This window comes from Typopeltis vanoorti, chromosome 20 (genome assembly GCF_054136105.1).
Source record: "Typopeltis vanoorti isolate ZY-2024b chromosome 20, IOZ_Tvanoo_1.0, whole genome shotgun sequence".
In the NCBI taxonomy this organism is placed as follows: domain Eukaryota; kingdom Metazoa; phylum Arthropoda; class Arachnida; order Uropygi; family Thelyphonidae; genus Typopeltis; species Typopeltis vanoorti.
In genome coordinates, this window is record NC_143568.1 from 23,119,164 (window position 1) to 23,145,503 (window position 26,340).

Sequence of the window (26,340 nt, forward strand, 5' to 3'; positions counted from 1 at the left end):
CTGGTATGAGTAATATGTGGCCTCCCTTTTGATGAGTCTCTGGCACCCTGAAGGTCTCACTTAATAATAGGCATCGAGTGAATAATGATTTGTATGAGTCTTCAGACTCAATGGAGGTTTCAAAATAATAATAATCCATCATTTTGAAGTGATTATGTAAACAGTCTAAGAGAAGAATCCCATGTCTGGTGACTGCATGGTAAGCTGATTGATATGGATAATTATTAAGTAAGACCAGTTTAATGTCAATAATATGGAGGAAGTCTAGAATTCTGTTTACTTTGTTTCCTAAAGCTAAAGAATATCCATTATCTGTAAAAGGTGCATGGAAAACAAAAGAGCCTTTATCAGGGCTTTTCACATGAGGATGAGTTAGCTGGTCTCATATGGAGGTGGAAGAGTTTTTTCCCTCTTAGAAACTTGGGTTTTTCATCCTGGAGCCAAGAAAACTCCAAAAGAACATGTATTTACACAAACCTTGACATATTAAGATAAGGAAGTCATTTTGGCTATTTACAAGGCCTTGATAAGAAGACACCATTTGTACTATTTACACACAAAAATATATATTTAGGCATATGACTTACAATGTTATCCTAAAATTATGGTTATAAAAGCCAATCTGGACAGATTGTGGGCCTTTCAGGACTAAGTATCACAAAAAACATATTGGAGTAGTCGTGAAAAAATGTCATAAAAGAATCACACAATTCAAATCAAGATGAGCAGTAGGAAAGACTAATTCACTTGCAACTGTTATAGCAATATGTCATGTTGCAGGTATCTGTTCACTACATTGTAGCACACAGATCAGATTACCAAAATCGATATCATATAATGAAATCATGAAGCCCAAGTAAGTGACATTGAAATATATTAAGTTTGACTGTAAACTACTGCAAAATACTTGCAAAGAGAGGAAAAAAAAATTTTCATATTAAACATGACTACTCATATATTTATATTTTTCTGATAGTTTTTTTGTAGATTAGTCCTGAGAATGCTAAAATAAATATATGATTAAGCACACTAACTTAATTTAGCTGCAACTTTCTTTAATAGATATAAAAAAAAAAAAAACTGAATCACATATCTCCCACAAATTACAGCATTACAGAATAATTTAAAAACCGCTATCGAAATGTTTAATATATTCGATACATATTTGTTAAATGCAGATAAGTAGATCTAGTTTCAATAATTCAGCTATTCTAAACTTACTTTGTTTCTTTTTCCTTTCCTCCAGAAATGCCTAATAATGAAGACTTTTCAGTAGGAGCACCTTCAGCTTGACCTAGGGTAACTTTTGGAGTAAACATTGAGGACAGATCCTGCCAACCTTTTTTACTCACATCAGCTACCTGGAAATAGTAAATTCATTTACTGTAAAAATAAACATCATATCATACCACTATCAATTCCTTGATATATATTCTAAAAGTGTGAACAGAATACTATGATAGTGCTACATGATTAAATTCATCAACATTTTGCTACCAAATTATTCTGTTACTTCTCAGGGCTCTAATTTTGTTGAACCATGCATTTTCATCTTCTAAAGCACTACTACTGTATCAATCCACCAAGATCTTGGTCTTCTTCTAGGCTGTTTTCCAGCCATTGTAGCCTCAAGTACATGCTTTCTAACTCTTCCTCTCCTATTCTGTTTCCATACTACCTGAGATTAGCTCTGTTCACACATTATTCAATGCTAACAATGTGAAATTCCTCCTTTCTAATATCTTGAACTTTATTATGGTTCTGCCACTGATGCCATTATTCACTCCATTTTTCTTAGAATATTCATCTCTGTGATATCTAGTCTGAACAAGTACTATATCTGTGCTTCTAACAGGCACTTAAGCACCCACGATCTTCCAACTATTCTTGGATTTCTTAACCGTAATTCGAGGATAAGGTGGTTAGCTCCATGCCTCCCAGAGTGTCCTATGTCTGTAGATGCATGTGTTCACGGGACTGGTGTGCCTGTTTTGGGATACAAAAAACCAGAGTTTCTGGGTGAAAAAATCCCCCTACCTCCAAATGAGACTGGCTAACTCACCTTTAGTCGAAAGAGACCAGATAAAGGTTCCTCATGTCATGGACAGGAATCGAACCCAGGTCTTTCCAACCAAAGGGCTTAGTCTATCTTGAGCTATGGAAGCTCAGTCTGAACAAGTATTTATGTCTCTCGGGTCCATAAGTTAATATGGTTTGATGTCCTGTATACCATTTAGTTTAGTGTTATGGCTAATTTCTCTATTATTCCATATAAATTTATTCAGTTGATTCTTCACCATACCAGCTTTTCTTGTTATGTTGTCTGTTTCTGTATTTAATTTGCCATCTTCACTAAAACCGTGACTAAATAGTTGCATGTTTTACTCGTTCCTATAAAGTTCTACATTCAGGATGCAGATCATGTTTTCAATGTTCACAGTCTTTGTCTTTTATTGCTGATTTTCATACCAAATTTGTCGCAGCAGTTATTCTAATTTAGTTAATGCTATTTTCCTTCATAATGCGATTCTTATAAATGAAAAACAGTGCCGATAGTGTTTCGAATCTGGTTTTGATTCTGACTAATGACTCTACAAGCTTACGAGGACTGTTCGATAAGTCCGTGCAAAGTCTAAGAGATGGAGCCAACAGTGCGTATTGAGGTTATTTTTAGTTGCTGGCAACTGTTGTGAGGATCAAACACACTAAGTTTCAGTGAAGTACATCTATTACTCTGTGTTTGGCGTTCATTTGAATCGATCAATCTTTCTCATCCATTTGTGAAAAATGGATGAGAAAGAATTTCGTATAGTGATTAAACATTACTTTTTGAAAGGGCTCAGGAAACAAAAGCTAAGCTTGATAAACATTATGGTTAGTCTACACCTTTGATTAGAACAGTTTATAAGTGGTTTAGTAACTTTTGAAGTGGCCATATGAGTGAGCACAAGTGACACTGAACGTTCTGGATGCCCCGCTGAGATCACTACTCCAGAAATTATTGAAAAAACTTATATGGTGTTGGATGATAGAAGAGTGAAGGTGTGTGAAATTGCTAAGGCTGTGGGCATCTCAAATGACTGTGTACATAATACTTTACATGAACATTTACATGAGAAAACTATCCACAAAATGGGTGCTGCGTTTGCTCACACTGGATCAAAAGCATCAACATGTGAACTGTTGCAAGGATAGCTTCAAGCTGTTTCAACAGAATCCAGAGGAATTTCTGCGACATTTCGTAACAACGGACGAAACATAGATTCATCACTACCAGTCTGAGACCAAGGAACAGTCAAAACAAGGTTGCAAGCGGGGAATCTGCACCAAAGAAAGAGAAAACTGTTCCTCCAGCAGGAAAGGTTATGGCCACTGTCTTCTGGGATGCTCGTGGCATAATCTTCACAGACTTCTTGGAAAAGGGCAAAACAATTACCGGAGTGTATTATGCATCTTTGCTGGATCGTTTAAATAATGAAATAAAGAAAAAACGACTACACTCGGCGAAAAAGAAGATTCTTTTTCACCATGACAATGCACCCACTCACTCTTCTGCAATTGTGACCGCAAAATTGTTCGATTTACGCTACGAAGTCCTTTCGCATCTCCCCGCCTCCAGATTAGGCTCCATTGGACTACTATCTGTTTCCAAACATGAAAAAATGGCTGGCAGGAAAGAGATTTTCATCAAACTATGAGGTGATTGCTGAAACAACTGCCTATTTTGAAGAGTTGGACAAATCATACTATATGGACGGGATCAAAAAACTCGAGCATCGTTGGACTAAGTGTATAGACTTCAAAGGAGACTATGTTGAAAAATAAAAATTGTTTGTCCCAAAAAAATTATGTTTTCTTCATTTTTGCACAGACTTTTCGAACAACCCTCGTGTATGCTTATATACCTTTTCGAGATCTTCTTCTTCAACCTTTTGGTTCTGTCCACTGCTGGACGAAGGTCTTCCCCCATGATTTTCCAGACCACTCGGTTTTCTGCCTCTCCCATCCATCTCGCTCCTGTAATTTGTTCAAGTTCATCCCTCCACCTTCTTCTCGGTCTTCCTCCATCCATTGGTCTCCACTCTGTTGTTTTTCTATTCCATCTCCCATCACTGCATCTGGCAATATGGCCAGCCCATCTCCACTTAGCTTGTTTAATGTATTTTACAATATCCATGACCACTGTTTGATATCTTATCCGGGTATTTGTCTTCCTATCCCTTAATGTTATTTTTAGTTGTGCTGTTCTCAGCTTTTTGTTTAGGGCTTCTGTTAAAGTCCATGTTTCTCCTCCGTATATTAAGACAGGAAGTATGCACTGGTCGAAAGCTTTCCTTTTTAGACTCATAGGGATGTCACTTCTGAATATGTCTCTCATTTTTCCATAAGCCATTCATCCAAGGTGAATTCTTCATTCAATCTCTTTTCTTTGGCAATCCTCAAAGGATAACAATTGGCCCAAATATACATATGAAGTAACTTGTTCTATTTCATGGTTTTCAACATTGACAGTTCTATGGTTTATGCATTTATTCCTCATTATTTTTGTTTTTTCTCTATTTATTTTTAATCCAATTACTCTGGAGGCTTCATTTAGCTGATTTAGCCTTTCTTCCAGATCTTCAAAATTATCTGCTATTAGGACAATATCATCTGCAAATTTCGGATGATGCAGTCTTTCTCCATTTATGTTTATTCCTTTTGTTTCCCAATCAAGGCTTCTAAAGACTTTCTCTAGTGCAAATGGAAAGGAAAAAAAAAAAAAAAGATGTAAATAATTTGGGAGATATGGTCGCCTTGCCAGATGCCTTTTTTGTATTGGGAACTTTCATTGTTTTTATATAATTTAATTACAGAAGATGCATTATTGTAAATATGTTTTAGTGTTTCAATATATGGTTCCCTAGGTTTCAAGTGTTTTTAGTGTTGCAGATGTTTTAACTGAATCAAATGCTTTTTCATAGTCTATATAGGCCAGGCATAAGGGTTTATTGTATTCAATTGATTTTTCAATGAGCTGTCTTAATGTGTGAATATGGGCCAAAGTATTGTAATTCTTTCTAAATCCAACTTGTTCACAGGATTGCATTCCCTCTAGTTTAGATTTTATTATATTATTTATAATTTTTGTGAAGACTTTATATATGGTGGGGAGTACGCTTATAGGTCTGTAGCTTTTAATTTCTTCCTTATTGCCCTTTTTAAAAATTAATATTAGAAGTGAATTGTTCCAATTTTTTGGAATTTTTCTGTTTTAGGCATTTATTAAAAAGTTTAGTCAGCTGTTTGATGACAGGGCTTCCTCCCAGTTTTAAGAAGTCTACCATAATTCCATCTTCTCCTGGGGCCTTTTCATTCTTCATTTCCTGCAGTGCCATTTCTACTTCGCCTTGTAAGATCTCAGGGGGCATCATGTTCTTCCTCACTCGAGTTATCCATAGATGATTCTTGGATGTCTCGGTCTTTGTCTTCATAGAGTTCAGTATAAAATTCCTGAATTCTTTTGATTACCTTTTCAAGATCTACAATACAGATCTTGAGAATACCTGAAATACAGATCCACATAATTCCCACAAGTTTTCAACTCATTATCTTGAATTGAAAATCTGATCAATAATCCTTAGTTATGGCCTCAATCCAGCTTTTTCTTTTTCTGAGTTTCTCATCCCTAAATTTTCTTAGCCTCTTCTCAAGTATGCTTGAATAAATCTTATCTGGAATGCTCAGCAAGAAAATTCCTCTGTAATGCTTAAGTAGTTAAATATTCAAAAATATTTTCATTTTTGAAAATATTTCAATTTTGTAGATGGGTACTATAACAAATAGACATTCCTAATTGTCTGGAATTCAATCTTCTGACTATGCCTTCTGTATTATGCTACTGTAAAAACAATACACTTATAAAAACAAAGTTTTGCACTATATATAACCTCTCTCTCTCTCTCTCTCTCTTGGATCTCCTCATGTCTGAGGACTCATTTCTTTCTTTCTCCCCTGTGCTTCTCTTATTGCTTGTTCTAGTTTAAGCCCAGTGATTCTTGATATTTGGTCAATCCACCTGTTGAAGGGGAGGGGGATCCTCTTTTTCTTTTCCCACATGGTTACCCTGGATGATTATTGTTTCCAGACAGTTGCCTTCCCTTTTACATTCTACATATGTGTTCAAAATATTGCACTATTCTCTTTTCAATTATGCATTTTTGAAAATTATGGAGATAATTATGTTCAATTATGTTTATCAGTCTTGTGTGGATATTCAGTTCTTCTAGAATACTTTTGTTTGTGTTTTTCTGTCCAAGACACTTTTAACAATATTCTCTAGCACCAGAGCTCAAACACTTCAATTCTTCTTCTGTCATGTTTTGTCACTGTCCAAGACTCAGACGCATAGAGAAAGATAAAAAAAAAAACTAAGGTTTCTACAAGCTTAATTTTGGTCTTTTTGGAGATGTGCCTATCTTCCAGATCTTAATTAAATCAGTCATCGATTTCTTAGCTAGTGCTATTCTTCTTCTTATCTCTTTTTTACATCCATCTCTTTTGTTATTATCACACCGAGGTAGTTGAAATTGTCGACAATTTCAATTCCTCCTATATCTGTCTCTTCTGTGTTGTTTAAAATCATTATTTTGATTTTATCTCGATTTATTCGTAAACCATGGCTTAATCTTTACCATTCTAATTGATTCAGAATGGATTTTAATTCCTGTTCGTTTGTTGCTATTATCATTGTGTCATCTGCGTATCGTAGGTTAGTGATTATTCGGCCATCTAATTTAATGCCTCCATTCCACTTTTCTAGAGATCTTTTCATTATAGTTTCGCTGTAAAGGTTGAATAGTAATGGTGAGAGTATGCATCTGTGTCTTGATCCTTTTTCTATTTGGAATGCAAGGGACACTGAGTTTTCAATTCTTACTGTTGCTTGATTTCCTTGATATAAGTTCTTTATGAAGGTTACTAGATTACCAATTACTAGATGATCTGGTATTCCTGATTCTTGCATGATATCCCATAAAATATCCCACCTCATACAGTCAAAAGACCTTGGAGTAATCTATAAAGCATAGATAAAGGCTTAAGTTGAATTCCCTTGCTTTTTCAATTAATTGTCTGATGTTAGATATATGATCTCTAGTTGCTCGACCTTTTCTGAATCCTGCTTGTTCTTCTGAGATCTGATGGTCTATAAAACTAATCTTTCCTTAATAATGTGTAATAAAATTTGCTAGTATGTGAGATAAGGGCAATGGTGTGGTAGTTTTCACATTTGTTGTGATTGCTTTTTTGTAGATTGGGATAATGATGAAACTAATCCAGTCATTCGGCCATCCTTTGTTCCTGAAATAACCAATATATATAACCTATATATATTAGCTATTTCTCTCAGGGGACCCTGTAACCCCTAGAGAGTGCATCCCCTGGGTGGCGGATAGGGGAGCCCACCATGTGTGTGCGTGTGTGTGTGTGTGGTGGGATGGTCTGAATATACTGAATAAGGACTCGTGGACCAACAGGGCCAATCATCTTGATTGTAAGGGAAGCGGCACTCCCATGGACCCCCCCCCCCAGCTGAATCTATCCTCTCCTTCTACTACTTCGAGGAAGATCCACTTACTTTAATCTTTCCTATAACGCCTTATCAGCCAACTCGTCTTATTTTATGACCCCTATGCTATTAGAATACTCGAGAGCCATGGGGTCTCTTCATTTCTGGCCTTACAACTATGCCCTATCTATAAACCTTACTATAATTCTTCTATAATCTACTCTTTCCCCCTTCAATATACCCTATCCCTCCTATGGGTTAAAATTCGGAAGAAGGCTAGTTCAGAAGCCTTAAAGTAGCAGCCCTACCACTGAACTATTCCATCGTCAGGCTAGTCCCCTGACATGGAGAACAAAATTCTACTAGTAAGCTGACAGAAAAAGATAATCGGATTGAATCTATAGGAAACGACCCTGGAATGGAAAAGGTAAAACAAAAATGGAAACGACAAAATCTAATACACATAGCAAACTGGAATGTAAGAGGAATAGCATATAAAGAAATAGAATTAGACCAATTATTAAATGAAAGAAATTTTAAAATAGCAGTAATCACTGAAACAAAAAAGAAATGAAAAGGAACTATGAGAACTGAAATTTTAATGTGATATACTGTGGAGTTGACAGAGACCAAAGAGCACAAGCAGGAGTCATGATTTGGATTCATAACGCCCTTTCAAAACAGTTGAAACATTATAAATTATGGAATGAAAGAATAATAGAAGCTAGAATAAAAATAGATAGAAGCTATTTAACAATAATTGGTTTGTATGCCCGAGAAGAGGGAAGAGAACAAGATAATATTGATTTTTATAATCAGCTACAAAACATATATAATAAAATAAATAAAAATGATTACGTAATTTTAGCAGAGAGACTTTAAATGCAAGAATTGGAAACACGAAAATCAATAATAATATAGGAATACATGGAGAACATACTCTAAACAGGAATGGTAAAAAATTGATTAACTTTGTAGTTTATAATAACCTAAAAATAACGAATTCCTTCTATAAACATAAAGACATACATAAATATATTTGAGCAGCAAGAGGATAGAAATCAATATTAGATTACTTTATACTAAATGAAAAGACATCAAAATTTTCACTAGATGTTAGAGTTCACAGAGGATATGAAATAAGCAGTGACCACTTCCTTGTTAAAATAAAATTAAGATTACCACTTAAATGGCTACAAGTAACAAGAACAGAAAGAAAAATTAAAACATTTGTTTATAAAACTAGACTATTGAATGACACAAATTAACCAATATCTAGATAAAAATAAAACAAAATGAAGAAATAGAAATAGAATGGCTTAATATAAAAACGATATAAATGCAGCAGCAAATGAAAGACCAAAAAATTCAATAAAAGGAAAAAATTGAAGATCTGGGATGATACAATCAAAGAAATAATCAAAAACAAAAAAAAGAAGCCTATCACAAATGGATAAGCAGTAAAAGATTAGAAGATGAATAGAATATAAAAGAATAAGAGCCATAGCTAAAAAAGAAGTCAGAAAAAGATATAGAGAATCATGGAACAAATTTGTTTATTTGTTCCATGATTCTCTATATATAAATGTTCTAAATTAATTTAGAACATTTATATAAAATAAAGACCCAATGTATATAAAATTTTGAAATACTTAAATGCAGATACCAAAGAAAACATAAAATTAAACACTGAATTGAAATTAGAAGAATTTCTAAATTACTACACAGAATTGTGGACAGACAAATATTTTAAAAAAGACAACTCGCAAACAATTAACGAAAATGAAAAGGAAATAACTAAAGAAGAATTAGAAATCAGCCTGAAAGAAACAAGAAACGGAAAATCACCTGGAGAAGATAAACTAGGTTCAGAACTATATAAATATGCAGGAACTAGATTCAAAGAAAGATTCTTATTATTTTTAAATAAAATTTATTCAAGTGGTATCCCCCCAATAGAATGGAAAAAATCAATTGTGATTCCTATCTTTAAAAAAGGTAATAGAGATGACCCTAAAAACTACTATAGAGGTATCAGTATACTAAATTCCTATTACAAAATATATAGCAGAATCTTAAATAGCAAACTAATGAAATATTCTGAAAACTTTATTTTAGAAGTACAGAATGGATTTAGAAAAGGACGATCATGTATAAACCTGGCCTTTTGCCTAAAATTAATAACAGAGAAAACAAGAGAATTCAATTTAGAAACACATATTGCATTTATTGACTTTGAAAAAGCATTTGACAAAGTTAAAAGAAACATATTATTTAACATATTAAAAGAAAGACAAATACCAAATAATATCCTAAAAGCTATCACAAGTATATATATGAAAATAATCAAATACAAATAAGATTAAATCATGAGCTATCGTATACAAGAGAGATAAACCAAGGGGTCTGACAGGGATGTCCCCTCTCAGCAACTCTTTTTAATATCTACTTAAATGAAATAATAATAAAATGGAGTAAAAATTTACATCAAGGAATTAAACTTTCACCTACAGTTAACTTAAACACTCTCCTCTTTGCAGACGACCAAATAATAATTACAAATTCTGAAGATAATTTACAAAAAGCTATTTTAAATCTAAATGAGATATCCAAAGATTATGGTATGATAATATCAACGGAAAAATCAAAAACTATGGCCTTTAAAGGACAAGATCCAGCAAGAACTAAAATAGTATTAGATAACAAGATCTTAGAACAGGTGAATTCATTTAACTACCTAGGATGTATGATCATATATGAAAATGAAAAAGATATAAACATAAAAATTGCAAAATATTTAAAAATAACAGGTGTAATTAACTCTATATTTAAACCAAACCTAGTTCAAAAACAAACCAGACTAAAAGTATATAATACATTAGCCCTACCAGTCTTAATGAATGGAAGCAAAATCTGGACAATAAAACAAAAAGACAAACAAAGATTAACAACAGCAGAAATGAAGTTTATGAGAAAAACTGCAAAGTATACCGTATTTGATCACAAAAGAAATGAAGAAATTATGAAAGAATTAAACCAAGAACCAGTAATAGAAAAAAATTAAAAAATATAAACATAAATGGATGGAACACGTTGAAAGAATGAAAACAGAAAGATTACCAAAACAAGCCTTAAAGTACAAGCAATTAGAAAAAAGAAAACCAGGACGTCCTCTTAAACGATTCAACAATGACTCCCAAGACACCTAAAACAGGCTAGGCCTAAATCTTTGATATGCATGATGATGATGATGATGATGATATAACCTATATTTCATAATATACACCATCCCTCTAATCATGGAGTCAAGCAGCCAAATCAGTTGACATATAGATAGCAGTACAGTGGAGGAACAATGTCTTCCATGTGTTGCATAAATCATGTATCCAGTTGACTGCATTCTCTCCAAGGTTTTTCAGCATTTCAGCCGGCATTGAACCAGAACCTGGGGCTTTGTTATTCCTTAATTTTTTTGAATGCTTATTCTACTTCACTTTTGAGGATCTCCATATTTTTCATAGCTCCTCCATCTTCTTGTTGAATAGCTGGGTCCTTGTAAAGCTCACCACAATACTCTTTCCATCTTCTGGCTATGTCATTAGTGTCATTTAAGATCTTGCCGTTTTCCTCTGCAATTGTATTAAGTTTTGGTTTGAATTTTTTAGTCATATCCTTAACCTTCTTAAATAAATCTGTTGTTTCATTCGAGTTAGAGTGTCTTTCTATTTCTTTGCAGATGTTTAGGATATAGCTATTTTTATGTTTTTGACAAGATTTTTTCTTAATAGCTTTATTCAGGTAATTTGGGTTTTGCCAATCTGTTGTTTTAATTTGTTTCCTTTTTTCAATTAGTTCTAGGGTTTCTTTTGTAATCCATGGACTACCATTCTTATTTTTTATTGGGATGTTTTTGGCTGCAGATTTTGCAATGGTTTGTTTTAGGTGTCCAATATGATTCAATGCTTTGTTCCTGAAATAACCAATATATATATATATATATAACCAATGTTTCATAATATATACCATCCCTCTAATCATGGAGTCAAGCAGCCAAATCAGTTGACATATAGATAGCAGTACAGTGAGTAACAATGTCTAAATTACCTTTCATGCTGCTCATTTGACAATTCAAATCAAATGAGCAGAAGGTAAATCCAGGATCCACTTATAAAATTATTATGGTAACTTGACATCCTATAAATAGATTGTTTGCCAGAATGCTGCTGTCTGTACAGGTGAGATAACTAAAATAAGGCAAAACATGTTGTCCTATACAAGGTGGCAATGATACAAAACTGCATTCCTGCATAACACACAAATAAGATAGCATTAAGAGAAAAAGGAATAAGATGTTGAATCTGTGACCATCAGTGGGATGTTTACAATCCAGTCATATCAATTCCATGCAATGACTATTACAGTGCAGGTGCAAGAGGTTAACCTCATGATTTCTGATGCAATGATTATTATTATCCATCACTATATATATATGTATGTATGTATGTGTGTGTGTATGCCTGCAATTATAGCATATATTCAACATTTGCTGAAAAACTACAGTGTGAGACTACTATATATATATGTGATGATCTCAGCCAGTTAACTGGGATATATGGTGCCTCTTAAATGTCACAATAGAGACAAGTCTACTTTAGCTGCACTAATTCCTAAATGCATCAGCATAACACAATCTCCCCCACCCCTCATTGGGAAATTGCTATGAACTTCATAAAAGTTGGAGGTTTATTGACACCAAAGTTTTATGGAGCTCATATCATGACAAAGAAAGGCAGACAGGCATTATGCTGATGCAGCTAAGGTTAAAGCAGAACATAATGTAAAATAAAGATATAAAAACAAGTAAAAATAATAAACAATTATCCAGCAAACATAAATAAATAAACAATTCGATATTAATAATTAATATTGAATTGACTAATTAATAACTATTAATTGCTAATTAGATGTAATTACATATGATTATGTATGAACAATTAAAAAAAATATGCACCGTCCATATCAGATAGAATCTAGCTAAGTGCATATGGCTCAATTGGAGAAGTAGCACTGGAAGGATATATGCTATTTCCAAATAAAGCAGTGATGCTCTGCTAGAACATGATCTATGGTTAAAGGCTACAGAGATTCCAGACAGGTAGGTCATGAACCCTCTTGAAAGATATGTAAGATGATGAAACCTAGGCTGAACCTAAAATTATTTCCTTTCTTCGGTTCAGTTCCTATGCAAGACAGACTGCTAATGTTTAATTCAGGTTTGATCTCATGTAATTTGTAGTACTGCCATGATTGACTACCACTGGTAAATAAATTTTTGTTTTACTGGCTCATTTCCCCATATAGACTACAGACTGACAGTAAAACAAAAAACTAATTACAGAAGTTGTGCTGACCCAGTTGCCACATCTACAGTCTCATTTCCTTTGATTTCTCTGCAGCTTGGGATCCAATAATATAAAGACTCGTTAAGGTTCCATCACATATCGAGATGGAGCCTTTATGAGAAAGAACTAGATGTGGAGAGAAACAAAAAATTGTATGGTCCAAGAACTCAAATAACATGCATAAATTATGAATTTGTGACAGTTCTGTATGTTCCAATGCAAACTGTATTGCATACAGCTCAGCACTGCAGTTGGTCCATTCTAGTGGGATTGGAATAGATAAGGGAAAAAATAGTAGTGATTCTGAGCCATCTGAAATCAGATGGATCTATTTGGTGTATATTGTATAAATGATGGTAAACTGAGAATGGAATAAAGTACTTCCTTAAGTGGCACAGCAAGAGGCATCATGGTGGACTTGGTGGACATGGCAACTTGCCAAAGGAGGGTTAAAGAAATTAATGTAAAAACATGACTTGGCCTGCCATAAATCAGTTTCACTACTACTGAACATGCTCCTGGAATGTTCTGCGGCATTTAAATGATCATGTTCTAAATAAAGTAGTTATTATTTTGAAAATGCAGCATACAGGATTCCTGATTATATATAGTCAACTTCAGGACTACTGCACACTGATCTAGTCACCTTGAATCCTTGAGAATGTGGTAGAGAGGATCCAGAGGCAAGTGACCAAGCTTGTGTCAGTCTATGGAAAACTCCCAATGAGGATAGATTGATGTGGGTTACAAAGACTAGTTGATAGGCAAAAAAGAAGAGATGTAATAGAAAATATAAGCTATTAAAGGGATTTTTATAGGACTGACATCAAAGATTTCTTTAATATACAAAGAGAGAGAGGGGGGGAAATCACAGGTCACCCCTGGAAATTGTGTAAAAGTGGTTAGCAAGGGTATTTAGGACAAGATTTCTTTTGCTAGGATGGTTGCAAATGAGTGGAATGGGTTGTCAGAGATGGTTGTGACTGCTTTGTCAGTGAATTAGTTCAAGGAGAAGTGTGATAGGTATCATGTGAATAATAATTGGTACAAGTGTCCTGTGATGACTGCACGGAGATGCCAGATAAAATAATAGCAGCATATACAAAATGGTGTGCTGCAGATATACCATATGGTTATCAAGAAAGGAGGATGCACCTATACAAAGATATATAATCTATAATCTTTAAGTTTGCATCCACATTTAATACTAAATTTTGTTTACTTTTTTTTTTTTTTTTTTTTAATATCACAATATTTCAACATCCTCAACAAAGTCCAACTCCATGTCCAAGCTGAAAAGCCACATATGAGTGATAATGGAATTAGTAGGAGATGCCTGATAGATAAAAATTCATTAGGAACACTGAACATTCTGACTAATAGGGCTCTGGAGAAGCTGTGACAGGCTCAGCAACCTGGTAATGGATTTATTTAAGCTAAAAAACAAACAAACAAACAAAGGAATCAAAGCTGGATGGATAGACATGGTAAACAAACTGGAATGGAAAGGAAACTGAGAATAGGAATGTTAAATACATTGATGGTTGGTTGATTGATTCATGGTTTATTGGTGCAAGGTTTACTGTGCCAAATCAAAGTTTACAGTAGTACTCAAGGTAATAATAGTAAATAACATTTTATTTAGATAAAGCAATTTAATTTAAAATCAAATGTGTCTGCATAAATTAATTCATTGTAAAAAGTTAAAAACTTCATGCAATTTGTCCTAAACTAATAAGATCTGCCTGAGTGTATATGGCTCAGTCAGATTAGTAAAAGTTTCATTCCTTTCTTAATTGAAGTGCTGGCCCTCACAAGTGCATGGTAGATGGTGAGAGGCATGTTGCATTGTTCATGCATGGATGAGTCATCAGCCCACAAGAGATAAAAATATGTACGATGACTGTGCCCAATGCAGAGCCTAGCAAGAATAACTTGTCTGCATTGCCTAGACTGTTAAGACTGTTAATGACAAATAAATTGTGCAATTTATTTGTCAGTGCTTCTTTCCATTAGTTAATTAGTTGTCGGTATAGGGGACTGACATACAGTATGTGTAAAAAATATGAACAGATCAAGCAACACATCTTGCAATCTTATTGCCCTTAATTCCAATCTTCTTTCACTTCGCGTTATTCCCGCTTCCTATGCAGGGTCCACGTGTTACTTAGATGTGACTACTTGTTAGTACCACTCCCAACCGACCTGTCACCTAGTCTGCTGCTGGGGCGGGGGGGGGGTATATTCTTGACTGTAGAAGCATATGTTCACGGGGCCAGTTTGCCTAATTGCAGGATGAAAAACACCAGATAAACTGGCGAAAAAAAAAAACCTACTGCCCACACCCAAGACCTGCTAACTTGGCTATGCCTGAGGAAGATCCTCAAAGTTCCTCACGTGTTCGACGGAAATCGAACCTGGGACACTCCTTCCCCAGGCATATAGATGCGTAGCACAAAGCCACGCTAACTGCGCGGTTTGCCCTTAATTCTAATGTGACTGGGAATTCAGCACAATTGAATATCAAAATTGAAGACCTTCTGTACAACAGTGCAGAACCTCACAAACCAATGGATATGGATTGTACATGGAAGAGATGGCCAGTAAAGAATGCATCAAGTCTGTGTAAATCATACATTTTGGTAGCAGTTTTCTTTTATATACACGAACTGAATGAATTGCATTCAAATCTGCTGCTAAATTACTGCAATCAAACGGAATCTAACTGGATATGATAAAATCAGAAAATACAGAAGCACAACCAACAGAGGTCTCAGATTTTGAACTGTGAATATAAATGGAAGGAAATCAGAGTGTTCTGTGAGCATAAAATAAACTGCATGCAGTGGATGATGGAGGGTGAAACTTCCTTAGTTTGCACAGTGAAAGGTTGCATGAGTGCAAACCTGCCATTGAGAAATACTGTTATGTTTGGTGTGGGTAATGATGTCAATATTTATGCCAATAGCTTGCATAATCTCTTTAACATGCAAACAACATTGAGCCTCCCAATGTAGAGAAAAGATACTAGGTCAAGTAGGGTGCTTTGGAAGAGACTTTCATTAAGAAAACTGTTTCTGTCTAAATGACAGAGCACATTTCTTTGCGTTAACATAAATACTTTTATTGGACAATATGCAAAAAAGCTCTAGCAGCTATTCATATAACATAATTATGGATAACATCCAACCATCACAGGTTACTCTGCCTTGAAGAACTGTAGACTTAAAAGATGAAGATGCAAAAAAAGATGTAAAGATGAAGCAACAAAAATCAAACCACACCCCATTAAAGACTTGGGATAGAATGATTTGTTGCTCTCTTGCACTTTTCTCTGAATTGATGGATATGTGGAATGTAAGCTTTCCTTCAAAAATGAACTAAGACATTGGCTTCTGTTGCTACTGGAATAATACTTTACCAAGATCCTTAGTTCAGAATCAGACAAAGCATGCATTTTTGACAGACGTATATATTAGATGTTGAGGGATTACCTTTGTCAGGCTTACATTTGTCAACTGATTTTCAGATGTCCTCCTAAAATAAAGGATTTTCAGAAGTATGGACAGGAAGTGTCTGTCACTTCCTCAGGAAAATATTCAATATATCATCTGATGTCAGGATCATTCATTAAGTTTAGTTCACTTTAAGTGGATATAGACGTATCCATTTTTTCTGTGGGATGACTGGTGATTAATCTTTCAGTAAAACTCTTGCCATAATTTTCTTGACAAGTAGGTTTTTTTATTAAACAAGATTATTTTAGGTGTAGTTTCAGGAATAGGACTGTAATAGTCAGAGGAACTGATGCATTCCACAGAGAAGCGCTGACAATCATAAGTTCAGGTATACTGAAATTATCAGATGATGAAATAGACATATTTCAGTTGCTTTTGATATTTTCTTAAATGCCACCTTCTTAGCATAGGAGGATTTCAGGACAAGTGAGGTTACAGCTAGCTTCCATTTTGCTTCTCGACATGAGCATGGTCTGAAAAGTTCTTGGCCTCGACCATAGATGGCTACAGTATCGGCAAGATTTTTTTTTTCTAAGTTAGTACAGCTGTCATAAGCATCCATGTGAAATTGCAAGTCATTCTATCAAGTAGTTTGTTTTATACAGCTGTCTGAAGCAAAAGTGTTGTCTGTATCCCTTGAAATGGATAAAATTGAGTATTGTGCAGTTATAAAATTCTTTGTAAAAGAAGGTTTAACGCCAAAAGAAATTCATTCGAAGTTCATAAAAGTTTATGGGCACTCTTCTCCTTCATTTTCGACAATTAGGAAATGGGCTGCCGAAATATACTTACTGACAGCAGAACAAAAACGCACTCACATGAAAATCTCTGGAGGTTTTAAGAACAATAAAACTGATTTTGTGCGTCGATTTATTACTATGGATGAAACTTGGATTCACCATTACACACCAGAATCCAAACAGCAGTCAAAACAGTGGACAGAAGCCGGTTGTTCAGCGCCAAAGAAGAAAAAGACAGTTCCATCAGCAGGAAATGTCATGGCATCGGTGTTTTGGGATGCTAAAGGCATTTTGTTTATTAATTATCTTGAAAAGGGTAAAACGATAACAACAATAACTGGGGAATATTATTTCGATCTTTTAACCAGACTAGACATAAAAACTTGTGAGAAAACACCCGGTTTGCAGAAGAAAAAAATCACCTTTTTTTGGCAAAAAATCAAGTGTTTTGGCAAAGGGAAAATTAAGGGATCTGCACTAGGAATTGTTGTAACATCCACCCTATTCCTCAGATTTGGCTACCTCTGACTTCTATCTCTTCCCAAAACTAAAACTCTTCCTTGCTGGTCAGCGTTTTTCTTCGAATCAAGAGGTGATTGAAGCTGTAGAGAGGTATTTTGCAGATCTTACTGAGAACCACTACAGTGATGGGATAATGGCACTGAAGCATCGGCAGAATAAGTCTTAAGGGAGATTATGTTGAAAAATGAAATTAATTTTGAAACTATAAATTTGTTTTTCATTGTTAGGACGAGAACTTTTCTGACTACCCTCATATATTTTGTATTTCTTTTTCATTCTTCCACTGCTGACATGCACAACATTAGGATGGTTGATCTTCCTCACAGTTAATGCATTTAGCTTTCCTGGCAGAGCAAGATTTATTATCATACTCTTTTACTACTGCATCAAGCAAAGATGGTAGAGCTAAAACAGGACAGTCTAGCATGCTCATATTTCTGACATTTAAAGCATCTTTGTAAATTAGGGACATAGAACCTAACATACAATTGCTCTTTAAGCAATTGTCCTGTTAGGCAATTGCTTAAAATTGTCCTCTTTAAGCAATTGTACTTGGCATCTGCAACATCAAAGAAATCCCATTCTGATAGCATGCCTCTAGAATAGTTAAGTGTTTTATGATGTGTTACCATGACTGTTATTTCACCCAATGATGGTGCACTCAGTAATTTTTATGAGTGTTGCTGACATGACATTTCCACAAGAATAATACCATAATGTAGTTTATCTGTTTTGGATGATCCTGCCAATCCTAAACTGTTTTGAATAAAAAAAAGGGTGATATTGACTTTTCACTTGCTAGATAGACGTGAAACACTGGTATGTTTATGTGAGTGTCAGATGTCTTTTGTTTCTTATTTCTATTATCAAACGATATACTTACAGTATCTGTACTTGACAATGGAAAATTTGACAATGGATTCATGCTTAAGGGATTTTTAGCTTGGCACCAGAGCTCCCAACCACCACAGAGCCACACATGGACACACCCACTATCCAGCAAGCAATAAATGCACTCAGAGGAATTATACCAACAAATTATACTGGACATTATACCAACACCACAGCAAACTGTGAGTCTTATCCCTTGGGTTCAAGACTTGCTATGGATTTCTGGTTGAACACTAGAACTCTCCACCCACCATGGAGCCACACATGGATATGTACTCAGAAGTGGAACATCAGGGTTACCCTGATTTTTATAACTGTGACAAGTACACAGACACTACACTAAATCATCAGAAACAATTCAATTTTTAACAGACGCAGAACTTTAAATGTATTAACATGGCATCTCCATATGCTAGATAACAGTAAAGTTAATTTGGAGAAGTCAGGCTATCTGGTGTCAGAATTACTATCTCCTAGATCTTTGGCAAATTAATTCAACTATACTTGTTGAGGTTGGGGGAGTGCTTCACAGTAGATGCTAATTCTAAAAATAGTCCTGCAGACCTCTGGCAACTTCTGTGTAAAACAGATGTCTTCTTCCATTTAATCTTATGTGAAGGGGTATCCATAGTTCTGCAGCATTTTCCCAATCATTCACCTGTTAAATGTAAAAGATGGTACAGTTATACAAGCCCCTGATGTTTTTTGATTTTTATTGTCTGCCAATGTTGGAATGGTGTCTGTATCTTGGTTAAGGCTTACTTAGGGCTGTCAATAAACATAAGAGTGAAAGACTCATTCTCAAATGAAAGGAGAATTCAGTGCCAGAGCTCCCTGACTATCACAAAGCCACAAATGAATGCCCACTATCAAGCAAGCAGAAAGTAAGCTTAGAAGTAGAATGCTGGAGCTACCGCACAGATGCCATACCAGAACCACAGCAAGCCTTGAGTCCTATTAGACTACTGGGATGGAGACTTGCTATAACACTTTTTGTTTAATTTGAGTCTCGGGTCTGGGTTAGTCCCGAAGGGGTGGAAAGAGAGGAAAATAGTTCCACTGCATAAAGGAGGTTCCAAGACTGTTGTTGCAAATTACTGACCGATCAGCATATCAGGAGTCATTGTCAAAGTTTTGGAGAAAGTAGTCAAGAGAAAAATACAGGAATGGGATAATGGGATACTGTATGGGGGACAGCATGGTTTTGTGAAGGGTAGATCATGCCTCACTAACTTGCTTACGTTTTATAACACAGTGACGGCTGAACTGGATTAAGGTAATGGGTATACAGTGATACCGCTGGACCTTGCTAAGGCCTTTGACAGGATACCACATAGAATTCTGATCAGTAAACTGCAGCATATGGGGATGGATATAGGGTTGGTGAGATGGATAGGAGGGTGGTTGACAGAGAGATATCAGAGAGTAGTTTATTCAGGGGTAGAGTCCAAAAGACGACCTGTGACTAGTGGTGTGCCGCAGGGTTCTGTTCTTGGACCACTACTATTTAATTTTTTCATTAACAATATAGGAAAGGATCTGAGAGGAACTGTTCATTTGTTTGCTGATGATGCAAAGTTGGGTAGAGCAATAGCGAATGTACATGATGTCAAAATTTTGCAGGATGATTTGGATAGATTGGAGGACTGGGCTAAGGAGAATGGATGTCAATTTAATGTGGCAAAGTGTAAGGTTATGCATTTCGGAGTGAAAGGATTACCCGCAGTATACCACATTGGTGGAACTGTACTCCAGAAAATTGACGAAGCCAAAGACTTGGGAGTGTTAGTGGATGGAGAGTTAAAGTTTAATTATTGGCACATAGCAAAAGTGGCTAAATCAGCTTATCAGATCACTTGGTTACTGAAGAATACTTTGATGAGCAGAGACAAGGAAGTTATTGTTCCTCTGTATCGAGCCTTGATAAGAACCCATCTTGACTACTGTGTGCCCAGATCTGGGTGCCAGGGTTTCTTCTTGATGGGGAGGAGGTGGAGAGGATCCAGAAGTGAGTGACCAAGATGATAGCAGGTCTATGGAATGAACCTTATGAGAACAGGTTGAAGATTGGTGGGTTGCAGAAATTGGTTGATAGGTAGAAAAGGGGTGATATGATTGAGACATTCAAATTACTGAAGGGTTTCTATAAGATTAATTCAAAGGAAATTTTTCAGAAGGACTGGTGGTGGGAGGACTAGGGGCCATCCATGGAAACTGGGGAAGAGTGTGGTTAGTAAGGGTGTTAGTACTAGGTTTTTTACTTGGAGAGTGGTGAATGAGTGGAATAAGTTGCCAGAGTCTGTTGTGGGTGCTATGACTGTGAATGAGTTCAAGGAAAAGTATGATACATACTGTGTGGATGTTCAGTAGTTGTTTAGGGCCTCCTTCAATGAGTCTAAGGACTCCTTGGAGATGCCCGTAATATAATAATAATAATATTGACTTTTGCAGACAAGCTCATTAGCTAACTGATTCTAGCTGGGCCATCCAGGAATGTCCATCCTTCCAAAGCAGTGGGAGAATACCAGAACCCCATTTCCAGGCATCCTCAGGTTGCTCTGTATAACAAACATAGCATCAAGGTGTTGGATCCCAGTAACAGCACTCTAAAAAAAAAAAAAAAAGACTTGGGAAAAGTAGAACAAAGATCATAGTAAGAAAAGACTAGACAAATAAAAAAACGGCCAATGCATCATTGGGAGGTTTCTTCTACCATGAACAGGTTCTCTACATGGAGGGGGGAGTTATAAAGAGTGGAAGGTAAACCATAACAGAGCCCAGTGAAATGCCTTGGAAACATTAAGAACAACTACACATTTCTTCCATCCCCTTTCCATGTCTTTTGTGGGAGGAGGTGTGATATGGGCAAATAACAGAGCCCGTAATGATTATGTGATAGCCTTCCATTTGGTGAAAGAAGTTTTGACTGTTGATAACTTTCTCCCCATTATTTTTTATGAGCCAGGTGAGAGCAACATGATGATAGCTATGTTAGGATGTTCTTGTTCTTTTTTGAACTTGTTTTGCATTTATTATTATTATTACCCAAGACCTTATGGAGTCGAAGACTCATCTTATGCTGTAGAACAAATGGCATATTATCTTTACTATACTTCAAGTATGAAGTATAGTAAACATAATATAGGATTGTATTAGTTTTTAAACATATGTGTTGAAAACAACTGCTAAATACCACCAGGACTATAGTTATCAACATCCTAGGTAGTGAAGTGTATGCTGATGTCTATCTGGCAAAAGACAAGGAAGCATGAGGTGATGTGAACTGTACTTAGTACAGTTCGAGGTGATTTGTCTTAGTCATGTATGCTGGAGTTAGAGGTGAAAAATGATGGCTGTAAATAAGCTTTTTTTTTTTTTTGGATAATGTGGTACCATGCAAATTTGAGGTAAAGAGCATGAAACTGTATCCAACTGGTGAGAATCCAGGAGACACAACTTTTGTTTCAACAGGAAACAAAAGGAAGAAGTTTTCTACACAAAGTCAGATTTGGATTTGATGATTTTTTTTTTTCACCAACATCCAAGCATATGGCAAGATTTGAACCCATAGCTTATTGGTTGGAGAGAAGATATGACAACCTGACCAGCAAATGTGTTTCTATCATATCCCCCTTCTTTTCTGCCCATTACTTAGAAACTCTGCAGACCAGAAAGTGGCCCAAGAAGAGAAATTCCATTCTTTTGATTTTTTTTTAAACCTAAAAATTGGCACCAAGGGGTGTATTTATGTATAAGTATATGCACATTAACAATAGAAGGTGTTTTTATATAAAAAATTAAATATCCTAAACTTATCACACTAAGTTAGAGTCTTGTGGTGCAATGGGCTGTAGGTAGCATTAGCCACAAAGATGATCCACAATCATCTGTGCAGTGAGGCACGGTGCATCCCGTATAATCATATCAGTTTGGCATGCTCATGAGCACGGCCTCGTCTTTGTTTCCACTTGCTATTTTAAAATATCTGTTATCCCCGATAACAGATATTTTAAAACTATCTTTGTACATAAAATTTGGCCTGTAGACCAGAAATGATTGCCCTTTGCTACTCTAAACCATACCACCAGTTCTGTAAACATTCCTGTCATCTCCAATTTATTAACAGAGTTCTGTGTGAAACTCTGTAAATAAATCGAATGTTTCTGTTGAATGCTTTTGCAAAGTCCAATAGTATCATCATATAGCTATTTCCATTTTCCAAGTATCAACATATTATTAAAACTGACATCCATTTCTGAATTTTGCCACTGACCAATTTTTCCAATTTGACCTTCTGAGATACTGATCAGTCTATAATTTGCTGTCTGTCTTAAAGCTTCCTTCAAGTATTTTTGCTCTTTTTCCACTTCATTAGGACTTTACCCTTGGGCGTGGACAGCAGGATTTTTCGCCCCAGTTTATCTGGGGTTTTTCATCCTGCAAGCAGGTAAACCGAACCCGTGAACACACAGGCTACAATCAAAAATACATACTTAATCCCTCATTAAGAGGACTCAACCAGTCCTAAGGGGTGGTCGAAAAATGGGGGGGGGACCCCACACAAATAAATAAAGGACCTTACCAGAGCTGATATTTTAATTAATTAATACTTTAATTAAATAACCTGTTCAGAGGCACTGCCAATTCCCTTGCACATTCTCTCAATACACAGGACAATATCCCCTGACCAAATTCAAATGAAGATTTCGCAATATCTAAGCACTTCCAGTTCATCAACATCTATTTTCATGTCAGTCCTTGCTTCATTCATTCATTTCATATGGTGATTCAATGGCCACTAGCAAATTTTATGGGGAGGTACGGCACCACCTCAATTCCCCCCTATTTTTATCCGGGCTCGGGACCGGCATAGCTGACAATTCAGACCTATGGCTGGAGGGATTGTCTGAAGTATTCCCGACTGTATCTGTGTGTGTTCATGGGGCTAATTTGCCTGCTCGCAGGATGAAAAATCCCAGATAAACTGGCAGAAAAACCCTCCTGTTCACACCCAAGACAGGCTAACTTGGCTATGGCTGAGGAAGATCCTTAAGCTCCTCATGTCGTCGACGGGAATAGAACCTAGGACACTCCTTCCCAGGCATATGGTTGCGAAGCACATAGCCACTAGGCTAAATGAGTGGACAGTCCCTGCTACATCTGGCATTTCAAAACCTTCACCATGGTACATACTTGCTAAGTGCATGAATAAGTTATTTTATCTGATTTGGTCTCAATTATTTTGTCTGCTTCTGTAATCAGTGCTCAATAATGTTAACCTTCCACAATCATGTTTCCTTTTACTCATGACAAATTAAAAGAACTCTGGGATTCCTTTGTTGTGGCTAATTTTTTTCTCATAATCTGGTTTTTCTTTCCTTATCATACTGGTCACCTTTCTTGCAGGACTGTGTACTGCTTATGGTATACCCTGCACAACTTTTTCTGCAACTTCTGCTTAATGATGCTAGTTATCCCATCGCTTACCTAATTTATTCTCAAAATTCTGAGTATACAATCTGATAATTGCTTTCTTCACACACACACACACACACACACACACACCATAAAACATTTCTTTCTCCCTCCAGATTCTTATACCATGGTACTGCTCTAAGCTGGCTCCTGAGTATGTTATAATTACCTGCTGTGAAATTCCACACACCCTTCTTAATTGAAAATTCTGCATGTATGGCAATCTCCAAAGTTGAGATTGAATGATCACTCTTCCCAATTGCAGGGATTGTGGGTAATTTGTTTACTAATGATTCTTCTGTTATTCTAATCCTATTCTGATGACGCTAGTTAAAATTACTAGTGAAATATTAGCAGAATGTTTTATTTTTATTTCATTATGTCTCTAAGACTTAGCATTTATAATTTTATGAAAGAATGTAAGAGTGTTGACATTAGATTTCAAATGTCAACAGTTACTCAAAAAAATAAATAAATAAAATAAAATAAATAAAAAGATAGAAGAATAATTGAGTAGTTAGCACATCTGCTCTCCAACCAACAGGCTGCAGGTTGGTTGGTGTGTACAGGGATGTTGGTGGTGTTAAATTGTGAATGAATACAATTCACTAAGGAATGTTTCATTCATAATTTGACAAGTTAAAACTTTTGAAAAGGATATGCTTGTATTTTAGTATAAGTTGTGTATGGCCTGACAAATATTGGATACTGTAATTAGTGTAAAACAATTACACCGGATTAGTAAGTTGCCTCAAGTGGTCACACGTGCATACAGCACGTGGCGACCTAAGCTTTCGGGGAAGACATTACGAAAAGGCAAGACCCATGAGTGCAAAGGAATAACGTGTTGGGTGAAAATTTAGGGTTACAGGGAGTCCTGGTAGGGGTTGATATAAAAGGGCTGGAATCCCCTCCCCCCAAGGACTTTTCGCTTTTTGTCTCTGGAGTCTCTGTTCTCTCTCTCGGTGGCAGAAGTCGGAGGTGTCGGGTCGTGATTATAGGGATCACGGATTCCAAGCCCTACGAATAGAGGATTTTCAAAGCAACGGGCAACTCCCAGAAAAGATAGTGGCCAGGTTCAGCGTGCCTTATGGATGCAGAATCGCCTCGCACTAAGAATATTCTATGCATAGATGATCGGTATGCAGACTCCATGAGGACCAACCTAAGCTGACAGGAATTTTAGCCTTAACATAGAGAGAAGGAAATGTTTGAAAGGAAAGGAATCCAAGAACCAAAAGGACAAGCATGAGGAATCCTCGAGTTCGGTATAGTAAACCTTTAATCAAGTAATGTGTGAGAGAAAGGTAATTGTAACTTAAGAATCATAGACCTCCATAAAGTTTTGAGACTATCTAAAATTAAGACAGAACTGTGATATTTTAATCGTAGTCGGTGAGCAATATGTGCTATGTATTATAATTGTACTTGTGTTGATTGCTAGCTATGTTTAAGAGCTGTAGCGATGTCTAATCCAGACACCTTGATTAACACCTAAAAGTCATTATTGGTTTTATAATCTAAGAATGCGAGCTTTGAATCTTTGAACATAATGTTTTTGTAGTATTAATTACTGTGTGATGTATATTGATTAATTTTACTTTGTAATCTAGTAGTACAGTGATAATTGAAAGTTCTTTATTCTGTATGATGATCATTATGTTAAATAAACCTTTTGCTCTTATTAATTTGGTTGCCTGTGTCTAAGAATCCAATGCACCACTCATAAATTATTCGGATCTAAGTGGGAGATAATTGTTAATTAAGACCAGGACTGCAAACAGTTGATTATAGAAAGAATTGATAATTGATAAATTAGTATAGAAATAGATTAGGTTAACCACGTGCATATCTGAAGGTTCACTTCTCGACTGAAAAGTTTTTCCAATCTAAGGGTTCTGGGTGGCGTAGTGGAACAAATAAATTTTTCCAGAACCTTAAGAGAAGTTAACTTCAGAAGCTTTGTTACCAAGGAGTTGGCTTAACCTTGAGACAATCCCTTTGTAAGACTCGTGCATGTGATAATCTAAGGGGCTGAAGTATATAATAGTAAGACAAAGACAGACTCATTATAGGCATTGCTGAGATAGGAAAATTATTCAAGAGATAGTTAAGTAAAGGAATTAAGCCATATTAAGTAAATATTACTATGATGACACGTTAGAACAGTGGTTAGTTGGCAGGGATGTTTGTGATTGTCTTCACGTGGGAAATTAATTTCATCACCTGGTGTAAGACCATGG

General features: G+C 35.8%; 1 protein-coding gene across 3 annotated transcripts in view; it reads right to left on the reverse strand.

Moving 5' to 3' along the window:
- Positions 1-26,340, reverse strand: part of ArfGAP1 (ADP-ribosylation factor GTPase-activating protein 1) — a 320,099-nt gene that overhangs the window by 111,895 nt on the left and 181,864 nt on the right. For all 3 annotated transcript variants that reach the window (XM_090409895.1, XM_090409893.1, XM_090409894.1), the window contains one exon: positions 1,222-1,361. In XM_090409895.1, the coding sequence (XP_090266021.1) occupies positions 1,222-1,361 (140 nt within the window). The remainder of the gene's footprint in view (positions 1-1,221; positions 1,362-26,340) is intronic.